At 45.3% G+C, this 27,304-nt stretch overlaps 1 protein-coding gene across 2 annotated transcripts in view; it reads right to left on the bottom strand.

Moving 5' to 3' along the window:
* Positions 1 to 27,304, bottom strand: part of pde4ba (phosphodiesterase 4B, cAMP-specific a) — a 133,020-nt gene that overhangs the window by 81,438 nt on the left and 24,278 nt on the right. Inside the window, exon 3 of one of the 2 annotated variants that reach the window (XM_079739509.1) lies at positions 18,669 to 18,913. In XM_079739509.1, the coding sequence (XP_079595635.1) occupies positions 18,669 to 18,913 (245 nt within the window). Of the gene's footprint in view, positions 1 to 12,392; positions 13,277 to 18,668; positions 18,914 to 27,304 lie in introns of those variants that run through there. The other variant, XM_079739510.1, reaches the window with a different exon arrangement.

Here is a 27,304-nt window from a genome sequence, read left to right as displayed (position 1 = left end):
GATGGCGTGGTGGCCTGCTTGGGTACTGCACATGTCATTCTTTTTTAAGAAGAACAAAATCCTTTTGACCCGGCCTTTTGTAAGAATGCGCTGAGGGTTCTGTTTATTGCGGGGCAGGGCTGCCGGCAACCTCTGTAAGCAATGTCCAGTTTCAAAAGCGTAAGAAAAGTGTGTAGCATCGGCAGGTTTGCCCAGTAACCACTTCAGCCAATAAGAAGCTCTGCATGAAACAGCATGGTAAAACTCATAGAGGTTGAACACTGGTTTGCATCAAACGCAAAACCAATGCGTTTGGAACAAAGCATCGTCTCTCTCTATTGTCGTCTCCTGAGCGGAGATCCAAAACCCAGCACCACCGTACATTGATTTTGGGTTTGCAAACCAGTGTACAAGTGGTGGTGGGTTTTGGTTCTCCTTTCAAGAGACAACGCTCACAAAGTACCCCTCTGTTAAAGGTTGACGGATACTTTGTTCTAAACGTTCTATAAATACCTGCTAGAAGGTCCTGTGCCATTAGTTGCTTCTGGTTGCACAACACACAGAAGCCCATCCGCTGTGGTTCTTTCGACACACTCTTATTACGGCTTATTTTGGTCGGTATGTGCTGGGTGTTTGGCTTGCTGGATTGTTTTCGTGGAAGGGATATTGAGATAAACGGGGACCCGTTTGTGTATAACATTTAAGTGGTGGCGAGGTGAGGATCCAGCAGAGCAAATCTTATATTGCAAGGTGGTGGTCAACACGGACCGAACTGTGACAAGTGACAGGAGCAAAGAAAGGCTGTCAGAGGAAATCAGGACATAATGGAGGAGGAGAAAGGCAGGGGCTGAAATTGCTGGCAACTGTGAGAGGCCATTACAGGAACAGCAGTGCCGGCATCAAACCAGAAGTGCTGGATGTCAAGGATTGCTTTCTATGCTGACCTACACACGAGAGTGCACATGTAAATACAGACTGCAAAGGTGCACCGACATTTGTTTGAGTGATGGACTCCTTTTACCCATGCACACTTTGAGAGATACACACACACACACACACACCCCCACACACACACACACACACACACACACACACACACACACACACACACACACACACACACACACACACACACACACACACACACACACACACACACACCCGTAAAAGCAGCAGTTTAAAATAAAACTGCCATGCAATGACTTCAAAGCAGGGTTGAGGAAGAAAATTAGCAAGAGGCGTTGGATGATGGTGAGGTAATGATAATGTCAAAAAAAGAGTTGAGGAGAGGAATGGGCGACAAGGCATTGATGCATTAAAAGTATATTTAAAAATCACATGTACACTTAAAGCTATAACCGCATTAGTGAATGAAACGTTGGCTAGACATTGTACTGTGAACTAAAGCTTCGGTCCTGATCCAGGCCAGGCTCTATAAACGTTTTCTTCAGACTGACATCAGCTAGCATACCTTAGGTATTGCATGTTCCTCTCACCAGCCAAACTAATAGTCATCGATGTAACCTAAGACTAAACGCTTTGCGATTCATTAGTTGTCAAATGTGGTTCCTATTCCAATGCTGCTGTGTAAAAACAGGGGAACGATTCATTTCTCCTGCCTCTATATCCATAATCTATCGGCACTTCTTCTTTGTTTCAAGCCTTGAAACCATAAGGGAGCCTGACAAGAGCTTTTGATTAACAACAACGTTTTTTGTGAAAAGCAGACCCACACAAATTTGCACGTTTAAACACACAAAACATATGTTTTGTTTCGTAATGTTTACTAACTAGACAATTGTGGCATTTAGGCCCTGTTCTGTCTGTGGAGGGCTAACACACACTAGGTCACAACATCGTTATGGTTGGAAGAGGCTTTTTCGGAATTACTTTGCTGACATTGCCATCAATTCGATTTTATAACACCAGAAAAAAAGTAATAAAAAAAATGTGGAAGTAAAAAGTATCCCTCTCCCTTCCCCTCCCTCTCTCTCCCTCCCTCTGTGACCTTCAAATGCCAGACTTGCTGGCTGGGAGCAGGATGCCTCCAAACCATCACCCTGTGCTAAGAGGACCTGGGAGAATCGACTAAAAGGTTACATGAGAGAGAAGAAAGGGAGAGAGAGAGAGAGAGAGAGAGAGAGAGAGAGAGAGAGAGAGAGAGAGAGAGAGAGAGAGAGAGATTGAGAGAGAGAGAGAGAGAGAAAGAGAGAGAGAGAGAGAATGAAAGAGAGACACAGAGAGAGAGAGAATTTGGCTTTGTCCTGTCGTTGTGCTGATACTCATAACAGCGTATGTATAAATAGAGAGAGGCCAGATGTCAGAGGTCAGAGAAAGGTTAAGGGGGGGTTAACTGGACTCCTGGGCAGAACTTCTCAGAGAGAAACCAGGGGTTGGGTTGGAGAAAATTGGAAGCCAGGCACTGTCGGCTTGCCCCTGTGTTGAGGAAGTCCTCCAACCAATTAAAACCCTGCTTTTTAACCATGTCAAGTGATGGATGTGATTACCCTAAAGGACGGATGGACATGTGACACTGTACATTTACATGAGTGTCTCATTCTGTAGACACACTTGTGTATGTCAAGTTAATGCGCGTGAATGCGTGTGAATGCATGGGTGCGTGCGTGTGTATGTTAAGTGAATGCGCGCGCGTGCCTTTGTGCTTGTGTGTGTGTGTGGGATGTAAAAACCCATCCGTCTAACAGGGTAGGGACGCATGTGCACACATAAGAAGGTTTATGTTGGCAGCGTTGGTGTCAGTGTGTGTGTGTGTTTGTGTGTATGTGTGTTGTACTTGATAGTGTGTACTGTATGTGCACATACAGTACATAACCGTGTGTGAGGCTTTTAATGACATGCACGTACATACAGAAACCACAGGGAATGTTCCCAGCCGTTAACACCTCTGGACGGCTCTCTGTTCAGTCTCTGAGACGCTGATCCCCAAGTGCTGTTATGCAATACCTCTATGTATGTACACAGCCCTGTGTGTGGTGCTGTGTATGCCCGAGTGTGTTTCCAGAGCTACCAATTGGCTTCGTTCTTTCCAGCTCTTCTATGAATGAACTACCCTGCAACTCCCTCTGATCCACTGCTGACAAAATGACATGGCAGAGATCCCACTCACCAACCAAATTCTATTGACATGCACATGTAACACTGAAACTGTCCCTCATAAGCTACAAGAAAGGTGTCAGTTTAAAGGCTCCACTCACTGTCGCCAGCTATGGTCAATTCAGGCGCTGTATCTCCGTAGTCACCTGAGCCTTGCTCACTGTTATCTATCATCTCAGGGGGACCCATCCATCACTGATGCTGTACTAATGGGAACGGGAATGATGCGTTATCCCCTCTACGGTTTGTCCGTTGTACAGCTAAAAATAAGGATGTCGGAGTAGGTCACTGGCCTAATGAAGAGGGCCTTGCAGTGTGTATGTATCAATAAAGACACACAGGTCTCTGTGTGTGCGTGTGCGTGTGCATACGCGTGCACGTGTGTGCGTGCATGCGTGTGTGTAAATCAATGTGACATTAACTAAATAAGCAGCACTGGGGAGTTGTGCCCTAATGAACAGGGATAGGCTGTGAGGGCGACCCGCCATGTACGCAAATCTTGAGAGGAACATTCCGGGTGAAGAGGGGGAACGAATGAATACGAGTAGTGAAGAAAAGAGAGAGAGCGGTACATGAGTTTTTTTCATTGCGTTAAATGACCCTTGACATCATCAGGACACACAGGAACAAAAAAGGGGTTGATTGTATTTGTATAGCCCTTACAGTCTCAAGGGGTTTAACAGGCCATATAGTTAAGACCACGCCTAACCCTAGCCACCCAAAAGGGCAAGACACAACTTTATTATCAAAGAAGAAACCCGGAGAAGGAACGCAGAGCGGGGTATCCTTCTATCCAAGGATGGTGAGAAGGGCAATGGGCGCGGTAATCGACAAGCATAACAAGACCTATTATTGGAAAAAAAATTCTGTCTGAGCTCTGTCTATTTGTTTTTCTCCCCTGCCCACAATGGGAACACGTAGTCATGTGTGTACAGGCAGGATGAATTCATGACTACAGCAAACCGGAAAATATCACCAGGGAGTGTGTGGTGGAGATGATGGTGATGAAGATGATGACTATCTGAATAAATACGCATTGTTGATATTCCTTTCAACCCACAACCCTGCAGAGCATAATCCTATCTCTTACAGGTCTGGTTATCACACACCGTCTATCCACTGAATGTTATTTGTTGAGATCATCTTTGTTTCCCTGCCGTTCATCATTAAATAGATGTTGCTTAGCAAGCCTGCAATAATTAAAGCATTATGTTGAAGACGAAAGCGACAGCTAAACAGAAATGGACTATATTTTCATTTATATTGATTCGAAAGGTTTGATACTAGGTTTGAGAGTTTCTTCAAAAGAGAAAATGTATGAAGACAAACACCTGCTTATCTATGGAAGGTCTAACATTATTTACCCTCTAAATCAAGGAACCAAGAACAAATGCTATCGGAAGAAGATAGCTTTACAAAATAGTATTGCCCCTAGGGTTTGGGGCTATTAATAAAAAAAACAATGTGAAACCTCTACCCGAAACATTATGGTTTACATTTCAACCATTGATAAAAAGAAACTCAACCTAAAATCAGGCCAGGCATTTCACCTTACTCATTCCATGGGGTTTCGATCTGGCATTAAATTTAGGATTTAAGGCGACAGGTTAAATGTCATGTATGCTAAAGGTCATTCGTTAATTTCTTCCTCTATTCTCCGACACACGCAACATGCAGTCTGTTCCGCATGTTGGAGATTAAAGCGAGTTTTCCAACATAAATATTCTTCTTCTCTGACTGTCTGCAATCAGATGTAAGTCGTTCCCAGACAGGGGGCAGCCGCTTTCCTTTTTTTCTCCTAGCTCAGTCGCGGTGTTAGCGCTAGCTGCCATTTTAGCGTCTTCATTATCATATGCTCGTACCTCATGCTCAAGCACGTCCCACTGATAGCGAGCTAACGCTAGATCACATTTAGCATCAAACGACAGCAGTGGACAGTCGGCGGAACCGCAGATCAATGGCAGTTAGATCCATTTATAGGTGTGAAAAACAAGCGTGGAATGCGTCTTCTAACGTGAGTCGTGTTTTGACTTGGTACAGATAGCGACACCATCATTAGTTTACACAACCGGGATCTACAATTCTATCCGAAAAATTGCCCAACCCTCATTGACCCCGCGTGGGACGTGGCTGAAACTCATCTCCTGTCTATTAGTCATTCTGTGTGCTTTTGAGCCAGGAGGTAAACACAGGCTGTTTGTCCCTCTGTTGAATCTCTAAGCAGTCAGTCACAGGCCATTTTGCCACCTGGATCCCCCCCCCACTTCAAACAATTTGTCCACATTTACTTTGGCTGCCGAGGACACATAGTTCAAACATATATGCTTAAGTATATTTTACCATATTCTGCTTGTTATTTTTAACACATTTTTGTTTTTTTACAAGTTTGTAGTCGGTAAACCTGTCCATAGCGTTTCACATGAAATTCATGAAATTCATGTGATTGAGGGCAGCATCACTCTTTCATGGCCACAGAAAATGTCCTTCAGATATGTATTGGGACACAATTTACATCCTGCCTTTCTTTCAGGCAGCCATCACCATCTTCCCTTTGTAAACATACATGGTCAATGTTGGTTCTACTTTTGGACCAATAATGGAGGGCTACTTCGATAATAGCTGTTAAAGCATACCTTTAGAGACAACATGCCTGATGATTGGATCCTTTAGGGTTTAATCAGGAATACTCTGTGTTATTTTATTATTGATTCAAATTTCCCGCCGCACCTATCAAGATTTAATGATGCAATCAAATAACGAATGCACTTTCAGTTTAATAATATTAAATGTACTTAGCCTGCTTTCTATGTATATAATGGTGAATGGGCCGACACATATAAACATAATTCATCCTCGTTCACGTCTAATTCCATTTCCTCTTTGAAGTGAGCTGCGATGCTGCATTCGGTTCGTCCAAACCGCTCTCCCTGTGAGTGATGTTCAGCTAAATGTTCGTCCTCATGAATCGGCAACAATGATTTCATGGTTTGAATGATTGCCCCGAATGTCTCCAATCATAAGCTGAAATCACTATAGTTCATCCTGCCTTCTGCGTCGCTTTCCCTTCCAGAAGATCTCAAGCCCAAAAAAGGACCTGACAGTATTTAATCAGCCAGTCAGATGAAATTCAAACGGGAGAAATGCGAACAGAACATACACCTGTTTGCCTCATCTCAGCTTAGATTGTCGAACGGAGCCTCAGTGTCAAGAGAACAACAAGTGTTGAGGTTGATGAGTACTGAGTATTCAAACTGAATGTTATGAATATAATATACAGATGGCAGCACATACACGCATGCACATGCTGCATGCACACACACACACACATACAAACACACACACACACACCATGACAAAAAGTTGAATCACACAATTCTTTGTACAAATAGAGTCAGTTAGTTCATCTAAATATGAATAGGAGGAAATGCACACAGACCCTTCTCTCTCCAAACGGAATATGGGACTAATTGCTTTCTTTCTATCTTTTTCTTTCTTTCTGTCTTTCTTTCTTTCTTTCTTGTCACTCTCCGTCTCCGGCTCTTTCACACTTTTGAATTCTTTTTAGTATTTTAAGACCACTTTTCCTCCCCCTCTGGGTCACCTGCGGTGATAAGCACAGCATAAAGGTTGTGTTGTGAATTAGCCACTGGGCTTTCCTCTATCTAAGTGACTGAGTGTGTGCACGAGGCTGTGCGTCATTGTGTGATGGAGAGGAAAGGGAAATAAGACGGATGGCCTTACATTACCCTGAACATTAAGGACTGTCTGGAGCCATAAGCATATCTGACCACTGCCCATTCCCTCAAGCAGGCCAGCGCCAGTCAGTATGCTGTTCTCCTCCAGACGGGTTCAATAGTGCTCGTCTCTCCAATGCCGCACCGGAAAAAGCTCCCTGCTGTAACGCAATAGCATCTCCCATTTCCTGCTTCCGCCTTCACCGAGGTAGAGTGTCATGTACAGTAGAACTGACTGTTCATAAGAAATGTGCTTCCATTAATTTACCTAGACGATGAAAATCAGATCAAATGCAGTTTAGCCTCTGCTTTATATCCTAATGTTATTCACCTATAGAGGCAAAAAAAGAGAACGTTGTGGCAGTACATGAGAAGATCAATAGGTTAAACACTACCATGCTTCAGATGCAGTTTACGCGTGAGCGTGTGAGTGCCGGTGCTTATGTGTGTGTGAGAGTGTGAGTGGGTGTGCATGAGCTGTGTGTGTAGCAGGCTGTTAGTAGCAATGGCCCAATAGCTTTAGGAAGGGTAGAGGGATGACAGTGTGCATGGGGAGGGGAGGGGGATGAGAGGAGAGAGGCAGAGATAGGGTGACGAAGGAAACCAGTGAGGTATGGAACATAATGAAGACAAATGGGTGGGCAGAGGTGGCCGACAGACCGACGCAGAAGGTTGCACGTTTAACATGGTGGGGGGGGGGTTGACGTCCTTGCAGCGCTAAGCTCCAGTAGCAGCAGCCCAAGGCTAGCCGACCGAGATAAATGAGCAAATATGAAGCAGCACGGACAAGAGACAAGTGCACCTTTCCCCCTAGATGGGGCAAGGAGCCTTAATGCGGCTTCTGGCTGAAATGTTACTCCCCTACTTTAGATAAATACTGGAGTTTAACGCTGAGGCTAACCTAACGTCAATTCAAACTTGAACTTGTACATTGGTTTTTTGAGGTAAGGTATGGATACAGCTTCAGCCATACAGAAAGGAAAAATCTTGGGCGATGCTAGCAACATGCAAAGAGTGTCTTTGTGTGTGATGAATAGAAACCACATGCAATGTGTGGTGAAAAAACCACAGCTGGGCGCATTTCGCAGGAAATACGTCTCACACACACACACACACACACACACACCAAATAAACAAATGTAGGAAAATCAAGTCAAAGGGTATTGGCCTGTTGCGTGTATCCCCTAATACACGCGAACGTACGCACACAAACAAACAAGCTTTTATATACACATGCGTTTAATCCCTCCGACTGGAATGGTAAGGGGGAGGCAGAGAGAGGTTCAGAAGAACAACACACACACACACAGTGTTAGGAAAACAAGGGGATGGAAGAAGAGGAGGGAGGAGGATGATGAAGAAGAAGAAGTAGCCGGAACACTCCTTGAAGGGTGAACGTGAGCCTTTAAAACAAATTTCCCCCGCCCAGTTTGTTTGTTTCTCTTTCAGCGGTGCCAGACTGCCCTGACCACGCAGACATTGTGTTGGATCGGAAGAGTCAAAACATTTAGAATTATCTTGTTGTCCCCATCATTGGTGGAAATGGCTGGGGGGGGGGGGTTGACAGAATGAAGCAGAGAACCAGTGCAGCAGGCTGCTAACAGGGCCTTTTGGGGCTGGCTGCCCCTGGGAGTTGGTCAACATTACATCATCGCACAAGGCCTCAATGCAAACAATAGCCGGTATGCTCAATAGACACACACCCATACAAAGACACACATTTGCATTCACACACAAAATTTACATGAACGCCCACACCAACACCGAAACACACTCATACATATTTTTGTATGTGTGTGTGAGTGTGAGTCACCGGCTTTACCTCTCCCTCCCGCTCTCTCTCTCTCTCTCTCTCTCTCTCTCTCTCTCTCTCTCCCTCCCTCCCGCTCTCTCTCTCTCTCTCTCTCTCTCTCTCTCTCTCTCTCTCTCTCTCTCTCGCTCTCTCTTTCTTCCTCCCTCTCTTTCTCTCTCTCAATTAATTTCAAAAGACCTTGATCGGCATGAAAACCAACATTGACATTCCCAAAGCAGTTCCAAAAACTGAGCGAGGGGGAAACATAACAAACAAGCCGACGATAAAAAAGGTCAAAAACCGTAACCAAAGAGATTCACTTTCTCTGTGTGTCTCTCTGCATCTGATCCTGAGGAGAGGGTACAGATTGAGCCGCCGCAGCGGTGACAGCGCTAAGCAGAGCCAGACGTACACATGAAGAGCAGTGTGTGTGTGAGTCACAGCTGCCCAGAGAGCCCAGAGACAGAGCAGCACATCAATAGCAGGCTGGCTCGCCCGATGGATTAAGGCAGTCTTGATGGATATTTGGGCTGACATTTAAGCTAAGGTGAATAGCTCTCTCCCTCTGTTGTTGTCCCCCGCCACCCCCTATCTTCCTCCCCCCCCCAAACCAGCCTCCAAGCACACCAACCTAAATTAATTCCCACATATGTATGTGGCCCTGCTGTGCCGACTGACATTTCCTTGTCCGTCCGTATTTGCGTCTCCATTGTTGTTCAATCTCTCCGATCTGCCTCACTGGCCCGGCTATATGTATTCCAATCCTGCGTGGCTTCCACCGCTACGCCTGCTCCTCCCACACGGGCAGAGCCATAGTGCAAATCAAACATATCAACACTGAGCAAAGCCATGTCAATGTCATAGACACTATGTCAATATGTGTAGCTGAATTACGCATTGCTTTGTGATACTGACGTGTTATGTCAGTGTTTGATCTGGAACGTCTACACAGTCTTTTTTTGTGCATTGCATAAATGCTCCTCCTGTGCTTTTTTTAACCAGTAAATCAAGCTCAAGTTCACAATGGTTGTCAAACCTCGCTATAGTGGCCTGTGGTTACTGATCTTACTGTTTGTCCTTTAAATTAGTTTATGTGTAAATTGTATTGTATATGAACGCGTTCAAAACAACTTATATCCTACAACCTTGACAATACACTTTTCTGGTGTTGAAAGTTGAATGTTGACATTATCCAATTCAAACTATCTTTGATAGAGCAACATCAAGAGCAGGGACGACAATTTGGGGGGGGCATCAGGACATAACCTAGGCCTTTGGTGGAGGGGGGGGTTACTAAATACATCAATGACAAAGGCAGACAGAGAGAGAGAAAGAGAGCAGGAGACACGAACCAGCCTCAGGCCAGAACACAACCCAGAAGAACTGTTGTCTCTGTATGAATAAAGGTCAGATCGTTCATCAGCTCACCAGTCGACAGAGCGCAACAACAGAGCTAGCGTTGACTCCCAAACATAGATCCAGCTCATCAATATGTAACACACACACACACACACACGGACCACAGCACACATCCTCGCGCTCAACGTGGCTTTTGTTTCGCTCTTCACTCGTCTCCGCCATATAGAAAAAAAAAAAAAAACGTGTAGGAACATAAACATATTGTAAACGCTAATGCTCAGCGTTGTGGTGTCAAGCTTCAACAAGGGAGACAACAAGCCTCTTCCACGGGGCGGTGACAGCATGACACGGGGAGCTGTGGAGCTTTCCATCTGGGTTGCCGCTCAGTCCCCCGTGGGGCTGAGGGCGATAAGTGTGAAGAAGAAAAAATAAAAGTGACAGCTTCCTGGAGATTCTCTGACAAGGACATGGTGGTGAGCGAACGCTGGTGGACGACTCACTGTCTATACTGCAGAAACTCACAAACACAGACGCTGTTTTGTCATTCGCCGGTGAACGCAAGGTTCTTTGTGTCATGTGGGACACGGCTCATATCGCCTCCACACGAGTGCGAGCCTTCTACAGTGTGTGTGTGTGTGTGTGTGTGTGTGTGTGTGTGTGTCTGTGTGTACGCGCGTGCGCACATCCACATTCATGTGTGTGTGTGCGTGCGTGCGTGCGTGCATGCGTGCGTGCGTGTGTGTGTGCGTGGGCATGTGTGTGTGTGCGCGCGTACGTGTGTCCACATTCATGTGTACGTGTGCGTGTGCATTTTAGTGTAAGAGTGAGCACATATTTGCCTGCCATTTTTCCTCCAGCATTAGCCAATCAAAAGGGGATTTGTATGGACGGATTAAAGGCGTCTATGAAGCCAGGCGTCCACAGAGGCGAGCGGTGCAGGCTCCTACTGAACCCACATCCAAAGGAAATAACAAATAAATACGCAGCCGGCTGAAAAGCAAAGCTTATCCATTCAGAATCAGCCCGGTGCCATTGGCACGGCCCACCTTTTCAGCACCTACACCGACATCCACGCTCCGACCAGAGTGCATGAGGGCTTTATAATGACAGACCTTTGAAAGGGTTAGGGAATGATAAAAAAAATGCAACCAGGCTCTCCCCTATTTTCCTATGTCTGATCTGAGAGAGGATCTGGATTTGGTTGCGGGTCGAGCGTTGGCACCTGCTGGCTAATCTGTGAGTCAGCCTCTTAATCACCTCCCTATTGTGTTTAATCAAGCCCTACAGAGCCGCCACACTGCAGACTATTCGCTCTCTCTCTGTCTCTCTGTCTCTCTCTCTCTCTCTCTCTCTCTCTGTCTCTCTCTCTCTCTCTCTCTCTCTCTCTCTCTCTCTCTCTCTCTCTCTCTCTCTCGCTCTCTCTCTGTCTCTCTCTCTCTCTCTCTCTCTCTCTCTCTGTCGCTCTCTCTCTCTCTCTCTCTCTCTCTCTCTCTCGACTCTGTGGTGCGTTCCTCTGGCTAATAGGGCGACGGCGGTTTGATAAATGTTACCCTAACAAGTGTACAACATACTCCTGTGACCCCGGTAACCAGCCCCTTCCCCCGACATTCCCCCGGAGCCACACGCACGCAGCCAATCAGAACCCAAGATGCGTTGTGTAACGCCGAGAGCCCTAAGGGATAGAAGTAATTCCTGGGAAATGTTTACGGAAATGGATCTTCCTACTCAATCCATTTCACGGGAGATTAATCTTTCAAATGTTTGGTGTTGCGCTGTCCGGCTTTCTGTGGTTTTCTGGATCCAAATTTGGTTGGTCGGTGTTTCGAGACGAGAGATCTCTAAACACAAAGTTGTTGCTCTATAGTGTACACAACCAACCTATCTCTGAGCTGTCGGAAATACAGACGACAGACTGATGCACACAACCAAACACAAACAAACAAACCCACACAAAGATAAACACAAACACATAAACACACATAGACACAGAGAAGTATACAACAGAGAACATCGGTTTCTGCTCATGGTAAAACTCATTTTACTGTAATTCTGCAGACTGATCTTGAAACTGGACACATCTTACCGGTTAACGAAACCCAAGCCCAGTGTTGGCTGACCCCTCCCTTTATGTAACACACGCATACCACCTCTTTAATGGACCACATCCACCTCCTACCCCCCCCACCCCCACTTCTACTTTCCACATCTTCATGTTTACCCACTCTGCTTCCATTAGCAATTTTCAGTGCTCATTCCATACCCTCCTGGCTTTAAGTGCTGCCTGATGTCCATCCTCCCACCCCCCCCCTCCCCCATCCTCCTGCTTATCTTATCTCCTCGGGGGGGGGGGGGGGGGGGAAGGGTGGTGTTGACTCCCACTTAGAGCACCCTGAACCCGTTAACCCCCGGCTTACCAGGTGTGGGCCACGGTGAAGCGGCGGCGCTGGCGGATGCTCTTGTTGACCATCAGCTTGCGGAAAAGCCGCGGCGAGCTCCGCGGGGACAGCTTGGGGGAGGTGGCGCCGCGCTTTCCCGCCACCCCGCCCGCCAGCTTGGGCGGCTCCAGCTCCAGGTGCATGTGCTCCTTGAAGGTGCGGATGCACGGGTCCGTGTCGGACACGCTCAGCTCGTTGGACGACATCCTTCTCTTTGGGGGGGGGGGGGGGGGGGGGAAGCAGAGCTTACAGTACTTTGGGTCTAAAGCAGAAACATGAGGCAGGCGAGAGGATTCGGCCAGCCGAGGTGGGGGGGTCCGCGTTCAGGTGCTGAACTTGAAGCGTCGGCCCCTCATGCTAGGATGTTGTCTTTCCTCCGCCTCCCCCTTTGAGGCTTCTTGGCAGGCAGGCAGAGTGGTGGTGGTGGTGGTGGTGGTGGTGGTGGTGGTGGTGGTAAAGGTGTGGTGGTGGTCTGGGGAGAGCTTTGATCCAGCCACCAAGAGCTTTACCCCGGGCTGGAATGCTGCTGCGGCCAGCAGAGATGTGGGGCCAAGACACGGCAGAATTCCCCCCCCCACAAACACACACACACACGCACGACAAAGCAGCACACAAAAGTAAGCGCAACGCAAAAGTCCAGCTCACTTGTAGCCTGTTATTGTCTCGATTTCCCTTTGAGGGGTCTTGTCTTCCTGGTATTCCCGTTGTTCCCGTCAAGGTCTTCCGTGCTGGGGGGTTCAGCCCAGCTGTGGGGGAGGGGGTTCAGCAGCCTCTCTGGCTCTTAGCTGAGGCGTCTCCTGCCTACTGCTCCGGTGCTGGGCTCAGGCTTCATGGAGGAGCACTGCCTGGAACAGGGTCACAGCACCCTCTGGAAGACAGCTCCTCTTCTGCTGCTCCTCCCTCCCTCTCTCTCCCTCCCTCCCTCTCTCTCTCTCTCTCTCTCGCTCTCTCCTTCCTGCCCTCTCCGCGTCTCTCGGCCCAGGTCGGTCTGCGTGCGACCGGAGGAACTCCCCTATGAATGATTCAGTGGGAGCTGAGATCAGCGTCTCCTGCTCAGCTGCTGCTGCTGCTGCTGCTCTGTCCTCCTTCCTCCTTCCTCCTCTTATTTCAACCGTCTCCGACCCAACATCCACCCCCCCCCCCCCCCCCCCGGAAAACAAACTCTCTTCTCCTTGACCCCGGCGTCACACCTCCGCACCCCCACCGCTGTCAGTCGACCAGACCCACCCCCCCACCCCAGGCCTGGCACCAACTCTCCCTCTCTCCCTCTCCCGGCACTGATAACACAACCAAGAAGCAGCCGCCTCTGGCTATCTGGAGAGGCGCTCCCGGCGACTCACATAGGTCCACTTCCACCTCTGGTGCGCGGCACGGCCAAGCCTCCTTCATTCACACACTCTGGGGGCAGCGCAGCACGGCGGGGCGCAGACGCGGACAGAGGCTTCACCGGCGGGCTCATTCAGAAAATACCCGAGCAGCTCAGCGCAGGCAGGCAGCAGGCGCTAGGCCGCGCCTCCCCTGGCGTCTGATTGGCTGCCGCTCGTGCAGTTGTGGCAATAGGGAGCCGTGCAGGCTTGGTGACAGGGTGCTTTAACAGGGGGTTTGATACGTTGTTGTTATTACTGGTTTTATTATTTATTTCGTATATTTGTGTTTCTTTTCTTAGCAGGCATGTTTTTCTAGGAATGTTGGGTATGAATAATGTGTAGAAACAAAATAAAAACGGATCAACCCTTTGTCGCTGAAAGGTAGACAATAGTCCCACTGACACTGCGAACAGCAAGCAGGTACACACACTTATGCAAACATATACAAACATACACAAAACACACAACACAGAGACTATATCATCTGCCCTTGTCGTACAGAGCTCTACATTGACAAAGTGCTCCTTCGAATATCTAATCTGAATTCCTCCGACGCACAAATACACACAAATTATATCTGGCATGAGAAACTAAGGGAGTAATCCAACCATGAGATTGCTATTTTAAGAGTCAGACAGAATAACATAGATACAGACTGACACACAAAAACACACACACAAACACACACACACACACACACACACACACACACACACACACACACACACACACACACACTGACACACACTTACACACACACAAGGGAGGGGAGATAATGGAAGAGATTAGGACTGCCCTGCAGAAAGGGAGAGATGACATGAGAGAATAATCCAAGAGGAAGATGAGAAGAGGCAGAAAAATAACAGGATGAGGAGGACAGAACGTGTGAGCGTTCGCTCTCTCGTCTGCTCCGCAGGGTGTTGTGTTTGGGCAGTGAGTCACCAATATATGCAGTGTCTCTCTCTCTATCACGTTATGTCCGACTTTCGGTTGCTCTGCCATCTCTATCGCTTTCTGCTCTCCTCTGTTGCTATAATTGCTTCAAACCACTAAATCAAAGTCAAAATAATAAATGCAGCTTTCGCTTGACTATATAACACATTCAAAGCTGTAGGGAATGCCGACGCGACCACGCACAGCTTTGCAGCAAAGCAGGATGTGTAATAGATCTTCATATGATCATGAATTAATAATGACCTGAGATTATGATTAGTCGGCTATTTCAAGGATGTGTCCCTGTTTATTTGACACTTTGCTTTACACCCTCGCTTTTTTATCTTGCTTAAAAGCACTTGCTTAAAATGCAAATAAAGGATAGTGACGCAGGTGTCAACAAAAACAAACAAAATATGTAGGTGGCTAGTTCATTTTTGCATACGCTTTAGCATCTACTCAATGCAAGTGACGGTGTCAATGCTGTGAGCAGCCAATGAAAGCATGCATTCAGATGATCATCTGCATAAGAATGAGCACACGTTTGCGTACGTACGACACATAATTATGTGCGTCCTTTGTCTCCCCATTGGCCGTCTCTGTGGATACTGACCACAGTATCACATTCCAATTAGACTACCTCCCCAGCCCCACCCACTGAGACACGCAGACGGTAACCAGACTGATGTTGTAACCCACCACACACACACACATTTCAAAACCAGACTTTTCCTGTCCCGTTTGAAGTGGTGAGCGAAGCCAGATCTCATTCCATGGATCGACCTACCGCCCCAAGCGTGATCTATATGAAAAGTGGTACATTCCTAATGCTCTATATAATAGCTCTTAGCATGATCTAAATGAAATTGATACATTCCTAATGATCTATATAATAGCTCTTAGCATGATCTAAATGAAATGTGGTACATTCCTAATGCTCTATATAATAGCTCTTAGCATGATCTAAATGAAATTGATACATTCCTAATGATCTATATAATAGCTCTTAGAATGATCTAAATTAAATGTGGTACATTCCTAATGATCCATATAATAGCTCTTAGCATGATCTAAATGAAAAGTGGTACATTCCTACTGCTCTATATGATAGCTCTTAGCATGATCTAAATGAAAAGTGGTACATTCCTAATGCTCTATATAATAGCTCTTAAGTGAACCTGAATTCTCTTTCAGCCACAGGGATTTTCTATATCAATTTTTACACTTCTCTTTCTAGATCGATTTCTTTAGTATTTTTCCTTAGAGCACTTCTCAGAACGCTGAGTTTGTCTGCTAATGCATTGTGTTACATGATGCATGACTCCGTATGTTGCTCGAGCAACGTTTGGATGCTTGGATCAAGACAGTAGACAGTGCAGGGGAATCCAACAAGCAACCTTGCGTGTCATGTTTTGTGCACAACCATTCCTGCGCACTAACACCTCAAATTAAAAGTGAATAATATTATGCATGGGACCTGAAGCTCCGAAACAATTATGTGCGTCAGCAGGAAAAAATTATTAAATCCCAAAATAACTTCTTGAGCCTGCCACCCCTCTACCTCCACAGCGCAGCATTTAACCCTTTCAACGCCAAAACCCATATCATCAAATTTGATGATATGGGTTATGGCATGCTATTACACACACACACACACACACACACACACACACACACAGACACACACACACACACACACACACACGTGAAAACGACACACATATAAAAAAAACAAATAACCACACATAATCACAAACATAAGTTGAGACTTGTGACAGTGACACACACAGTGTGTGTATGCGTGTGCGTACACCTGTGGTGTGTGTGTGTTAAGAGTGATGGGTGAGAGAAGCAGACAGGCTGAAAAGATGATAAAGGAGTGGACAGAAAGATGCTTGCTTCCACCTCCATTTATACTGACATTGCTGTCACAGCCAAACCGCCAAAGTACGAACACACTTTCTGATTGGATACAGCCAGCAGGCTAGCAGGAAATTACTCACTGGATCCTGAGAACACAATTATACGTGTGTGTGAGTGTGTATGTGTGTGTGTATGTGTGTGTGTGTGTGTGTGCACGCACGTGTGTGTATGATGTCCATGCGTGTGCATGTTTGTGCTAGATGACACAATCTGAAAAGCCTAGCAGACAACGATGTTAATACTGCCACCTTATGGACTGAAAACAACATGGATTTCATTTCATAATTTCATTCAAAAGGCTTGTTTTGAGTACAATTCTAGAGAGTAGAAGGTTTCCACCACGTGCTACACAGCCCCAACATCACACTCTGCAGCTAGTGATGATGGAAATCCATAGGTTAGCGTGGCGATCGGGGAAGTTGCATGTTGTTGTTACGTCGTGTCATTGTCCATGTCGTCGGTGACATCACTAGATGGGGCTGCCAATGTCACATGACACCCGAAGCACACAATGGCTTAAGAGTTGCGTCAGTACAACTGTGAGCCGTGATGACGGAGCACCAGTCTATTGTTCGTGTTCTGTATAGGGACATAATCCATTAGCTATTAATGGATCATGTTACTGTCCTGCAGCCTTCACCACCAAGAAGAGCCAACGAAGAAGCTTAGTCACAATATCACGACAACACGGTTCCACACAATGTCTGGTATAATGCACACACACACACCTAATAGCACTGTGACACAGATACCACCAGCTCTCCTTTCCCAACTTATTATTATGACCGAACAGCGTATATAAGAGTCTTGATTTGTTTGTTGGTGTTTGTTGCGATTGTGTTGCGACGCGGTTTAATAACCCTATCATAATACAAAGTGTACGTCATTGAAAAGCTCAGATTGACAGAACAAAGCAATCGCACACACACACACACACACACACACACACACACACACACACACACGCACACGCACACGCACACACACACACGCACACACACTTCACACACACCACACACACAGAGCCCAGAGCTCATCAGGACTAATTACTTTAATAACCGAAAGCTTATCTGAATTTGACACTTCTGGCTGCGTGCCAGGCAGCAGCTCTGTAGCTCGTTAGGGACTGGGTGTGCTGTGCGATTAAAAGCGCCTGCTACAGTGGAGGGTGTGGGGGGTTGGGAAGGGTAACCAAAATGGCGTTAGCCACTAGAAAAGGTAAAGAAATGAAGAGACCGAGCCGGTGGTCTCGAGTGGATGGATGTGACATGACGGGTGGTACACTGGTTGACACAGGTGGGGACTCTCAACGAGACCCCCCCCCCCCCCCCCCCCGACGACGGTTGTCAGGCAGCGCAGACCTGACGACGCCCGCTGGCGCACATTGTCATGTGACGTAGCTTATTAGTAAGCCAGTTATTAGAGAGGTGTGTTAATATCCTGACCAACTCCATCACCCTGAACCAAACCCATTTTAAATGGTTGCAGACAGCCACTCAAAAAAACACCCGTGTGAATGTTGGGCCCCGTCGGTGTGTCTGTCCGTCGATGTGTCTGTCCGGCTGTCCATCTATTCATCTGTCCATCTGTCCGGCCATCCGTCTGTCTGGCTCTGTGTCCGAGTGCGTGTATGTGTGTTGTATGTGTGTGTGTGTTGTCTATGTATGTGCGTTGTCTGTGTGTGCGTGTGTGTGTTGTCTGTCTGTGTGTTGTCTTTCTGTGTGTGTTATCTGTGTGTGTGTGTGTGTGTGTCTGTGTGTGTGTGTGTGTGTGTGTGTGTGTGCGTGTGCGCGCGTGCGTGCGTTCGTGCGTGTGTTGTGTGTTTTGTGTGTTGTGTGTGGGTGTGTGCGTGCGTGTGTTGTGTGTTGTCTGTGTTGTCTGTGTATGTGTGTGTGTGTGTGTGTGTGTTGTCTGTCTGTGTGCGTTGTCTCAGTGTGTGTGTGTGTGTGTGTGTGTGTGTGTGTGTGTGTGTGTGTGTGTGTGTGTGTGTGTGTGTGTGTGTGTGTGTGGGGGGGGGTGGTTCCCCACTCACCAGTCTGGGTCCACGGGCGTGATGTCGATGCGGGGCGGGGCGCCGAAGGGCAGGGAGGTGGGCCTGGCCATGAAGTCGGCGTCGGGCGTCCGTGATCGCTCCCGCTCCCCCTGTCGCCATGACAACGGGGGCAGCTGCAGGTTGCCCGAGAAGCGGCGGCGGCGGCGGCGCAGGTCGGAGCCCAGCGTGAAGTAGGGCGCGGTGAAGGACTCGCTGAGCACGCAGTCCGGGGGCTCCTTGGTGTCCTGGGGACAGCCAATACACTGTCTTTATACTTGATAGGCTTTTGGGTTATTTGACAATTCACTTGAAAAGGATACTGACACACGCACACACACACACACACACACACACACACACACACACCCACCTCATCGGGACTGATTACTTTAATAATTGACCACCATCTTTCTACTATGACATGGGTCCAACACCTTGGTGACAGGATTATAGAATTATTCTGCTTATAGAAGAAGAAAAACACATCAATATAGAGAAACTCGTCACATTTGGTATTAATAGGCTAAAAACGTGTCCATACAGTTATGTGTTCCCTTTGCTTTGTCTCCCTCTACCTGTCTCTCTCTATACCTGTCTCTCTCTCTCTCTCCCTCTCTCTCTCTCTCTCTCTCTCCCTCTCTCTCTCTCTCTCTCTCTCACTCTCTCTCTCTCTCTCACTCTCTCTCTCTCTCTCTGCCCAGCTGCAGCTCATCTGCAGATCATGTGATCTGGGCGGGCCTATGAGGCCAAGTGAGGGAAAGCGCATTAGGTCGATAGCTCAGGTTGACCCTGAGTTGTTGATTGTTCTTTCTGTTACATTGTTGCCGGACGCAGGTCCGGAGAGTCCTGTTATCACCGCTTTCTGTCTCAGGTTAGATTTGTGTTTGGTTCCGATAGTTTAGGAGATCCACTGAATCCTGGGGCCCATCGAACGGTCCGGTTCCCTGTCTCTCCTGTTCATGCTTTGCTTGCCGGATCTCCTGACCACCTAGTATGTTAGTATGAAATTAGTTTTTTGTTTTAATAAAGATTTGAACATGTTTATAGATGAGTCTTTATCGGGGTTACGCATCCTTCCCAGTGTCAGATATGAATCACTAGACCTGGGCTAAAACCAGTGAGCCTCTCTGACCTGCCGATAAATTAAATTATAAGTAATCTGGAGCTACACTATTTACAATTTTGAGAGGCTGAGCGTTTTGACTATGACTCTGGATTGGCAGCCGGTTAAGCTGCATGAACCGGTTCCTCCCTATTTTCTCTGGTGGACCAGGGCTCAAAGCACTCTGATCCATTTGTGTTGGGAGCCCTGAAGTGTTGTCTTTCACAGCTTGGGCAGACCACGGTGCTAGCTGGATGTCCTAGCGTTGGAGGTTTCCCTTACTCCCCCTGTCCAGGACCACCAGCTTCCTGACCAAGACTTCCATAAAGCTTGGGATGATCCAAAAGGTTCTCAAATGGAGTTCAGGTTTCTGCTCACACAATCCCAATCCACAAGGGTCATTCTGATTTCAAACTGAGGTTTGAGACGATATTACTATGTCTTCGATTTCCATATTGTATTTTGCATGTGGAATTTTCTTGTTTATTTAATTTGAAATCCATTCACTGTTTTGTTTTGCATTAGTGTACTTGGTACTCTTTATTCTTGCCAACATACCAGAAAAACAATCCTTATATGTAAAACTAGGCAGTAAAACGTATTCTCATTCTGACTCGATTTGCCGGTCCGGTGATCGCTACTCCCTCTTTGTTTGTGATGCAATTAGAGAGATATGTTCACCTAATGAGGCTGATTTAGTGCAGCAGCCCTTACTGTCACTCATAGAGACCGCTGGGGACAGGCAAGGAAGCTGCGACTTGCAATTGTATAAAATATGTTTTCAAACGCTTTATCTGACCTCTAGTACTCAAATAAATGAATAAGGTTTTAAAGGGGCAACCGCAAAGAGGGCCAAAGATTGAAATTGTAATAATGTATGTTAAATCACTCTCCATCACCGAGTGAGGAAACACAATGGGGATGATACTATGGTCCACTGAGGAAAGCCCTTGTTGTTGTTTTTGGTCACTTGGTAAGGTGTTAAACCATCCTGGTGTCCATCGCAGCTGTCCATAGCTGTTCATCAACTTCAGGCAGTGATTGCTGGGTAGAGCAAGGAATTACCCCACTGCTGGTGGTGGGGCAATTCATGCAAGGATGAAACCGTCCCCAGAAAGCCTCCCAATTCCATAGTCATGCTCTGTACGTGGGATGGGTAATTGACCAGTATTGATGAATGTCACGAACCGGGTGTCTGTGGCGACATTCCCACTATGCATCAAATCACAAGCAGCGCACTGTTCACAATGCATTTTCCATCTCCTAGCAGCGGTGGTTCCGCCGGAGAGATTAGGCGGCGCTACCACAACAGACTCGCTGGTCAACCCACTTGTGTGTCCAAAGAGAAAGAAATTGATATTCTAGATTGCCACACCAACATAGTCATGAAATCCCCATGGATATTTTCCTGTCTGAGAGCAAAGACAGGAAGAGAAAATACTTAACAGATCTGCATGTTTAAAGCCATCTCCAGTCACAATAAACAGGACTATGACTATAACCATGCATCCTGCAAAAGGCTCTATTCTGCCATTGTATTGCAACGAAATGCTATTTTCCAGGAAAATACGAAAGAAGAAGAATAACGTCTCAGATGGGTGTACAATAGTACTGTGCCTGATTTACTGAATGTGCTACATAAACACATCCACCAAGGGGCGCCAGATCTTTATTTCTAAAGCCCTGCTGAAGTGGAGAGGAGGTTAGAAAAGGCAGGTTGTCCTGGCAGGGATAAACTCACCATGCATGCAAACAGGCAAGAAAATACAAATGAGAGATAGTAAAATAATACAACGTATATAAAACTCTATACAAATTAATAAAAACTATGATTTGCTCTAAACGTGTTTACAAAGATGTCTGACAGTTCAATTAATAAAAACACCAATAAGTTACTGATGATTCAAACAAGTCAACTGCCTTGAACAGGGATATTGTTAATATCATAATAGTTTCACTAAATATCCCAATATGTGTAGTATTGTTTGGCTCTGAGAACCATAATCAGATACAGAAGAACACTTTTCATTATCTGTGCCAAGCATCCACCGATGTCACAAATAATTTCTTCTGCCTCAATTACGGCTTAATTTGTGTCATTATTGTGTGCCCTATTGATTAATTCATAAAGTGCCAGCGTACTCAATGAGACAGACTTAGACACAGAGAGGCAGACACACACAGAGAGGCAGACACACATACACAGAGCGAGATAGCGAGAGCTAGAGAGAGAGAGAGAGAGAGCGATGACGAGTTTACGGCTTAATTTGTATTGTTAGTGTGCGCCCATGTGTTGTTAGTGTGCGCCCATCTCACCCCATATCTAACAATGTGTATGACACCCCCTTGTTGACTCATTCATAAAGGGCCAATGGCCAAGCTGGAATGAAGGTGTGAGAGGAGCTGATGGATAGTGGGGAGAGAGAGATAGAGAGAATAAGAGAGTCAGAGGCAAAGACAGAGAGGAAGAGAGAAGGAGGGGAGAGAAAGAGAGCGACAGACAGAGAGTAATCAAGGTCGATGGAGACCATCCAATTACTTGACCCATGAACACAAACTAAACAATGTGCTACTCAGTATATGTCAGAGACCTTAACCCTTGTTTCAATATTTTAGTGATCACAAGGAGAAATGTGGTTTAGCGCCAAACACAACATGTCCTCCTCTAGTGCCAGCTCTGGAGAAAGACAAAATAGATTGGAATCACCAAAACAGCTCATGCTGCTCTGTGGAGTGAACACAAGCGTCAACGTGCCAGAAGCAACCTGTCAGAGAGGCACCGAGGAGCAGAGACGCAGAGCTCACTCCCTGAAGAGTGCTCAACTCCTGAACAGAGCTCACGCCCTGAACACAGTTCAACCCCTGAACAGAGCTCACGCCCTGAACACAGCAGTTCAGGGCGTTCAGGGGACAGTATTGAAACACGTCCCATGCAAACACACACACACACACACACACACACACACACACACACACACACACACACACACACACACACTGTGCTCACTGAAGAGTCATAACCCTCTTACATGAAAATAACCAGAGAAATTTGCTATCAGAATATAACCCATGATTCAAGATTCAAGATGGTTTATTTGTCATTTGCACAACAATTACAGCAGCAGTCACTGGCAATGAAATTGTTGAATCTCAGGCTCCTTCAACAATGTTGAGGAGGAGCTTGAGACACAGCAGCCATCTGTGGTGCCATTTTTCATGAGGACTGAGTAGTAGTGAGGCACCCATTTCCTAAATGTTAGCATGCACAGAGAATATCAAGTCTTTTCAAACCTCATAGAATATGCTTCTGATTAACCTTTGAATGTTTTTTTGCCTTTAAAACCAGACTCTCATTGAAAGCTCATGTCAAGCATATGTCATAAATAGGGCTGGGTAAAAATATCGATTTTTTCAATGCACTGCAATTTATTTGTTGTCGATTCAATTTCGATTCAGAATTATTTTGAAATTGATTATTTCCATTAAAAAAAATAATTTAAAAAAAATGCCTAAATGTACATGCCCTTTTACATTTGTCCATGTTATGATTATTACTTTTATGCTGCAAGTTTAGCTCAGGAACAATACTATACAATGGTGCCTTCCCTTTTTGCTAGTTAAAGCACAATGAAATTGTTGATTCATTTTGAAATGGTTAATTCTAAATAATATTTCGGTATTTTTGTCATCTGCACGTATTATTGAATCGATATCGAAGCAATTGGATCAATATCGAATCGAATCGATATCGAATCAAGACCTATAGAATCAAATTGAATTGAATTGTACCCAGCCCTAGTCATAAATATTTGGCCTGTTAAGTCTTTTGAGACTGTAATGGTGACTAAGGGCTATACAAATAGAATATAATTGAATTTATGTGATGACTCAGCACACTTAACTCAGACCCATTTTTTCTTGACTGAAGCCCAAATTTGACTTCTGCATTAGCAGAATATGGGTCGCTAACCATAGACGTGTATACAGTCTTTCTGCCGCCCTCTAGTGGTCAGAAACCATTTATCATAACTTTGATGATTAACACAGAGCAACCGAGCCAAATGATGACCGCCCCCCCATCAGTGGTGAGTCATTCCATCCCACGTATGGAGCGTGAATGTGGAAACAGAGGATTACCGGTTACAGCTTCCTCCTTGCATGCATTACCTCACAGCCAGCTGTAGAGGTTAATGCCTTTCTCCCCCCCCCCCCAGCAATCACTGCTTGAGGTTGATAAACACCCATGGAAAGCGGCGATGAGTCAGGATAGGTAAACAACTTACCAAATGACTAATGTGCCAGTGACAGTGTTGGGAGATGAGTGAAGGACTGTGCAAAGGAAGTAAGGCTGTACAAAAAAAAAGAAAACCGATGGGTCACGGATCTAAGTGCCCCGATGCATCGTCAGACACGAAGCACTGATCCTGTCTGATGTATGACTCGGATCGCTTGGTTGTGCTTAAATGGGAACAGGATCAATGTAATTCTGTAACACACTGGTATGGTACGCACACACACAAAACCTTAAGTGGGGGGGCTATGGCTGTTATCAAGGGAGGCTGCTTATATATGTGCTCATCAATGAAAAAACAAGAACCCTACTTTTTTTGAGCCAATTGTATTTACCTCTTAGGTGGGAGTGATAGTGTACTCAAAGGAATGAAAGATGGCGCGGTCAAAGCATCTCTCTGGCTTCACTAAAGAGTTGTTGTTGATGGCTATAGGTGGTGCTTTAAGCTCCGATCACGCCACTAGCCCATCAACAGCAAAGTGCTATACGTCCCTCTCTTAGACACACTGCATGCACATGTGCAAACACACACACACACACACACACACACACACACACACACACACACACACAATATGCAATTGATCACACTTTTCTACCTCTCGACTCAGTAGGTTGTGGAAGCTGATGTGAATGCTGAAACTTGATCAATTGCCCTGAAATACAATTCCATCTCTAGAACAGCCTGTTGGAAGCTCACGGTTATCTAACTACTAGCTAACCCGACACCTGCAAAGCCACCACTGGTTTCAGTCACACATACTCACTCGTTAAATTGAAACATAAAGAAAAGTACTTTCTTGACTAAAATAAAGAGACCAACTAGATATTGCATCGCAGCACACTCAATGAGACTTGGAAGTTCTCTCGCATGGCTTCATCCCAGTGAGAACCATATTTTGTGTCTCTGCGTACTGTTCTGTGTTTTCTTTTTAACACATTTGCAGCTCCGCCTGTGGCATGGTGTTGTGGCTCCCAGCTTTTAAGTGAAAGTGACAGCTAGAGTGGATGAAGCCCTGTCCTTAATGGATGTGTCCTAGGTGATGAGCATGCCTGTTTAGAATGTAAGTCTCAACAATGTATTACTAAGGAGACTTATCCATAGAGTGTTTCTTTGTATTGTGAAACACGTTTACAATGTTCTACAGACATGTTTGTCTGGCGTTCAATCATTTGTCGCTGCAATACGATAGGAAAGCAACAAAGGAAATAGTGATTGCATCTTTGTAAAATGGCACATCGTTGCGTAGATTGGATCAGATGTTGCAAAGCTTCAGAGATAAACAGTAGGGTGAGGTAGTTTGAATGTTACAAATGAATGCATGAGTACAAGTGACCTTTGGCCAGAGTTTGCTCATGAAAAATAAAAAAGTTTAAGCTTGCTCAACAAACTCCATTTGCATCTTATATCATTGCACATGCAAATATGCATGTGTTACGTATTTCACACACACACACACACACACACACACACACACACAAACACACAAAACATGATGCCTCAACAAAAAAAAAATGTTGTCAAAGGTTATTCTATTAAGATTTTTTGGGGCAGGCCAGACCGTCCAACAATCAGAACGGACCTTTTGGCATTTGACCAAATGCCAGATGGTCAGTCCTTCCCTGAATGCCAAACAAAATAAAACATGCTTATATTGAACTATCATCTGAACAAGATGAAAGACAATATACGGCTCTGAAGAAAATAGACATGGAACAGAGAATGGGTGTGTGTTTTTGGCATATAGAATACTTACATGTAAATGCCCACTTACTTAAATATGCTATTTAACGTATGCAGTCTATCTTGCATTTTTGTAGACACCCCCCCTTTCAATTCCAAGTATTTCAATTTTGAGTGTAATAGGCACAAGATCACCTGCCGGTTTATAAGCTGTGGGCTTGTGTTGTGCTTTTCAGCTTGCAGCTCCTTGACCAGTAAAGCCAATTCCTGTTTCATGTTTTATGTTTTGTGCTTTATGTTTTACGCCCTTTTAACTATTTATCTATTTAAATTTATTTACTGTATATTTGTGTACGCATTTGGTTTTGCACTTCTTTTGTTTTTTCTTGTTTTTTACATAAATCTAATGTTTTTTTTATAACTACAGTTTGCACTTCCTTTTATATTTGTTAAGCACATTGAGTTGCCTTTATGTGTATCAAATGGGTTAGACAAAATAAACTTGACTTGATACAAAGAACAAAGATCAACATGCACAGAGGAAGGGACATACGCTGACTAAATACACAAGGTGGGGAATGTTAATGAGGGACAGGTGAAAGCCATTAAGGTGAGCGAGGACATTCAGAGATAAGAGAAACATAAGGACAGGGATTGAAATAATGATGAAGGGGTGAGATGTGACATTCAGGTTGGTAAATACAGTTCACGTTCATACAATTTGTAACTAATACAGTCTTTCTATTTAGTTTGCCGTTTTGCATCGTGGATTTGTTGTTTGTAGTTTGTTAGCAGTGTTTGCGCTTGCATATTATTCTAAACGTAGACGAGTTGGCAATAGCTTGCTATTTACCAGTAGTTGTTGACCAATTAGACGACATGTCAAAAGTATCTAATTAAAGTTTTCATGAAACCTCTGATGCATGTATGTGCACGATTGAATGTTCAAGTGTTTTGTTGATCTTTTTTTTCCTTTCTCCTCACAAATGTATTTGTTTTGTCGTAACGGTTATGGTGATTATTGGAGCCAGAGGCCGAAAACCTGATTTGCACTGTGGTTTACCATTGCCAAAGCAACCAAGCACTAAACTGGTTGTGATAAGTTGCCTCTATACAACGATGGTTGAGTGAGAATATAGCCTATTGTGAATGTTATTTTTGTGCAAACAACAATAACATTGTTTTAAAATGGTTATGATAAGAATTGGATAATAGACCAATATAGAATGAGCACTCTCAATAGCCTCATATATAATTGATGAAATAGCATTCTATAAAATATAACAGCATATTTTAAGTTCATTGGGATACTGTTAACCTATTGATTTGAAATGGAAATATCTTTTAAAGGCATGGGTATGAATGCTTGTTTCCTCTTTGTCTTTATAATTTATTCAGAACAAATCATTTCCAAAACATGTCATCCCTTGAGTCAGCACGCACTCTAATTTGTTCTTTGGAAAATAAATGTTTCTAAGCCATGTTGACAATCATGTCAAAAAGAAAGTAGAATCTGCATACAAACACACCCTTGTATCAACTGCATCTACACAGCCTAC

This window comes from Pollachius pollachius (assembly GCF_949987615.1).
Source record: "Pollachius pollachius genome assembly, chromosome: 7".
NCBI lineage: Eukaryota > Metazoa > Chordata > Actinopteri > Gadiformes > Gadidae > Pollachius > Pollachius pollachius.
This window is presented reverse-complemented; position numbering and strand designations above follow the sequence as displayed.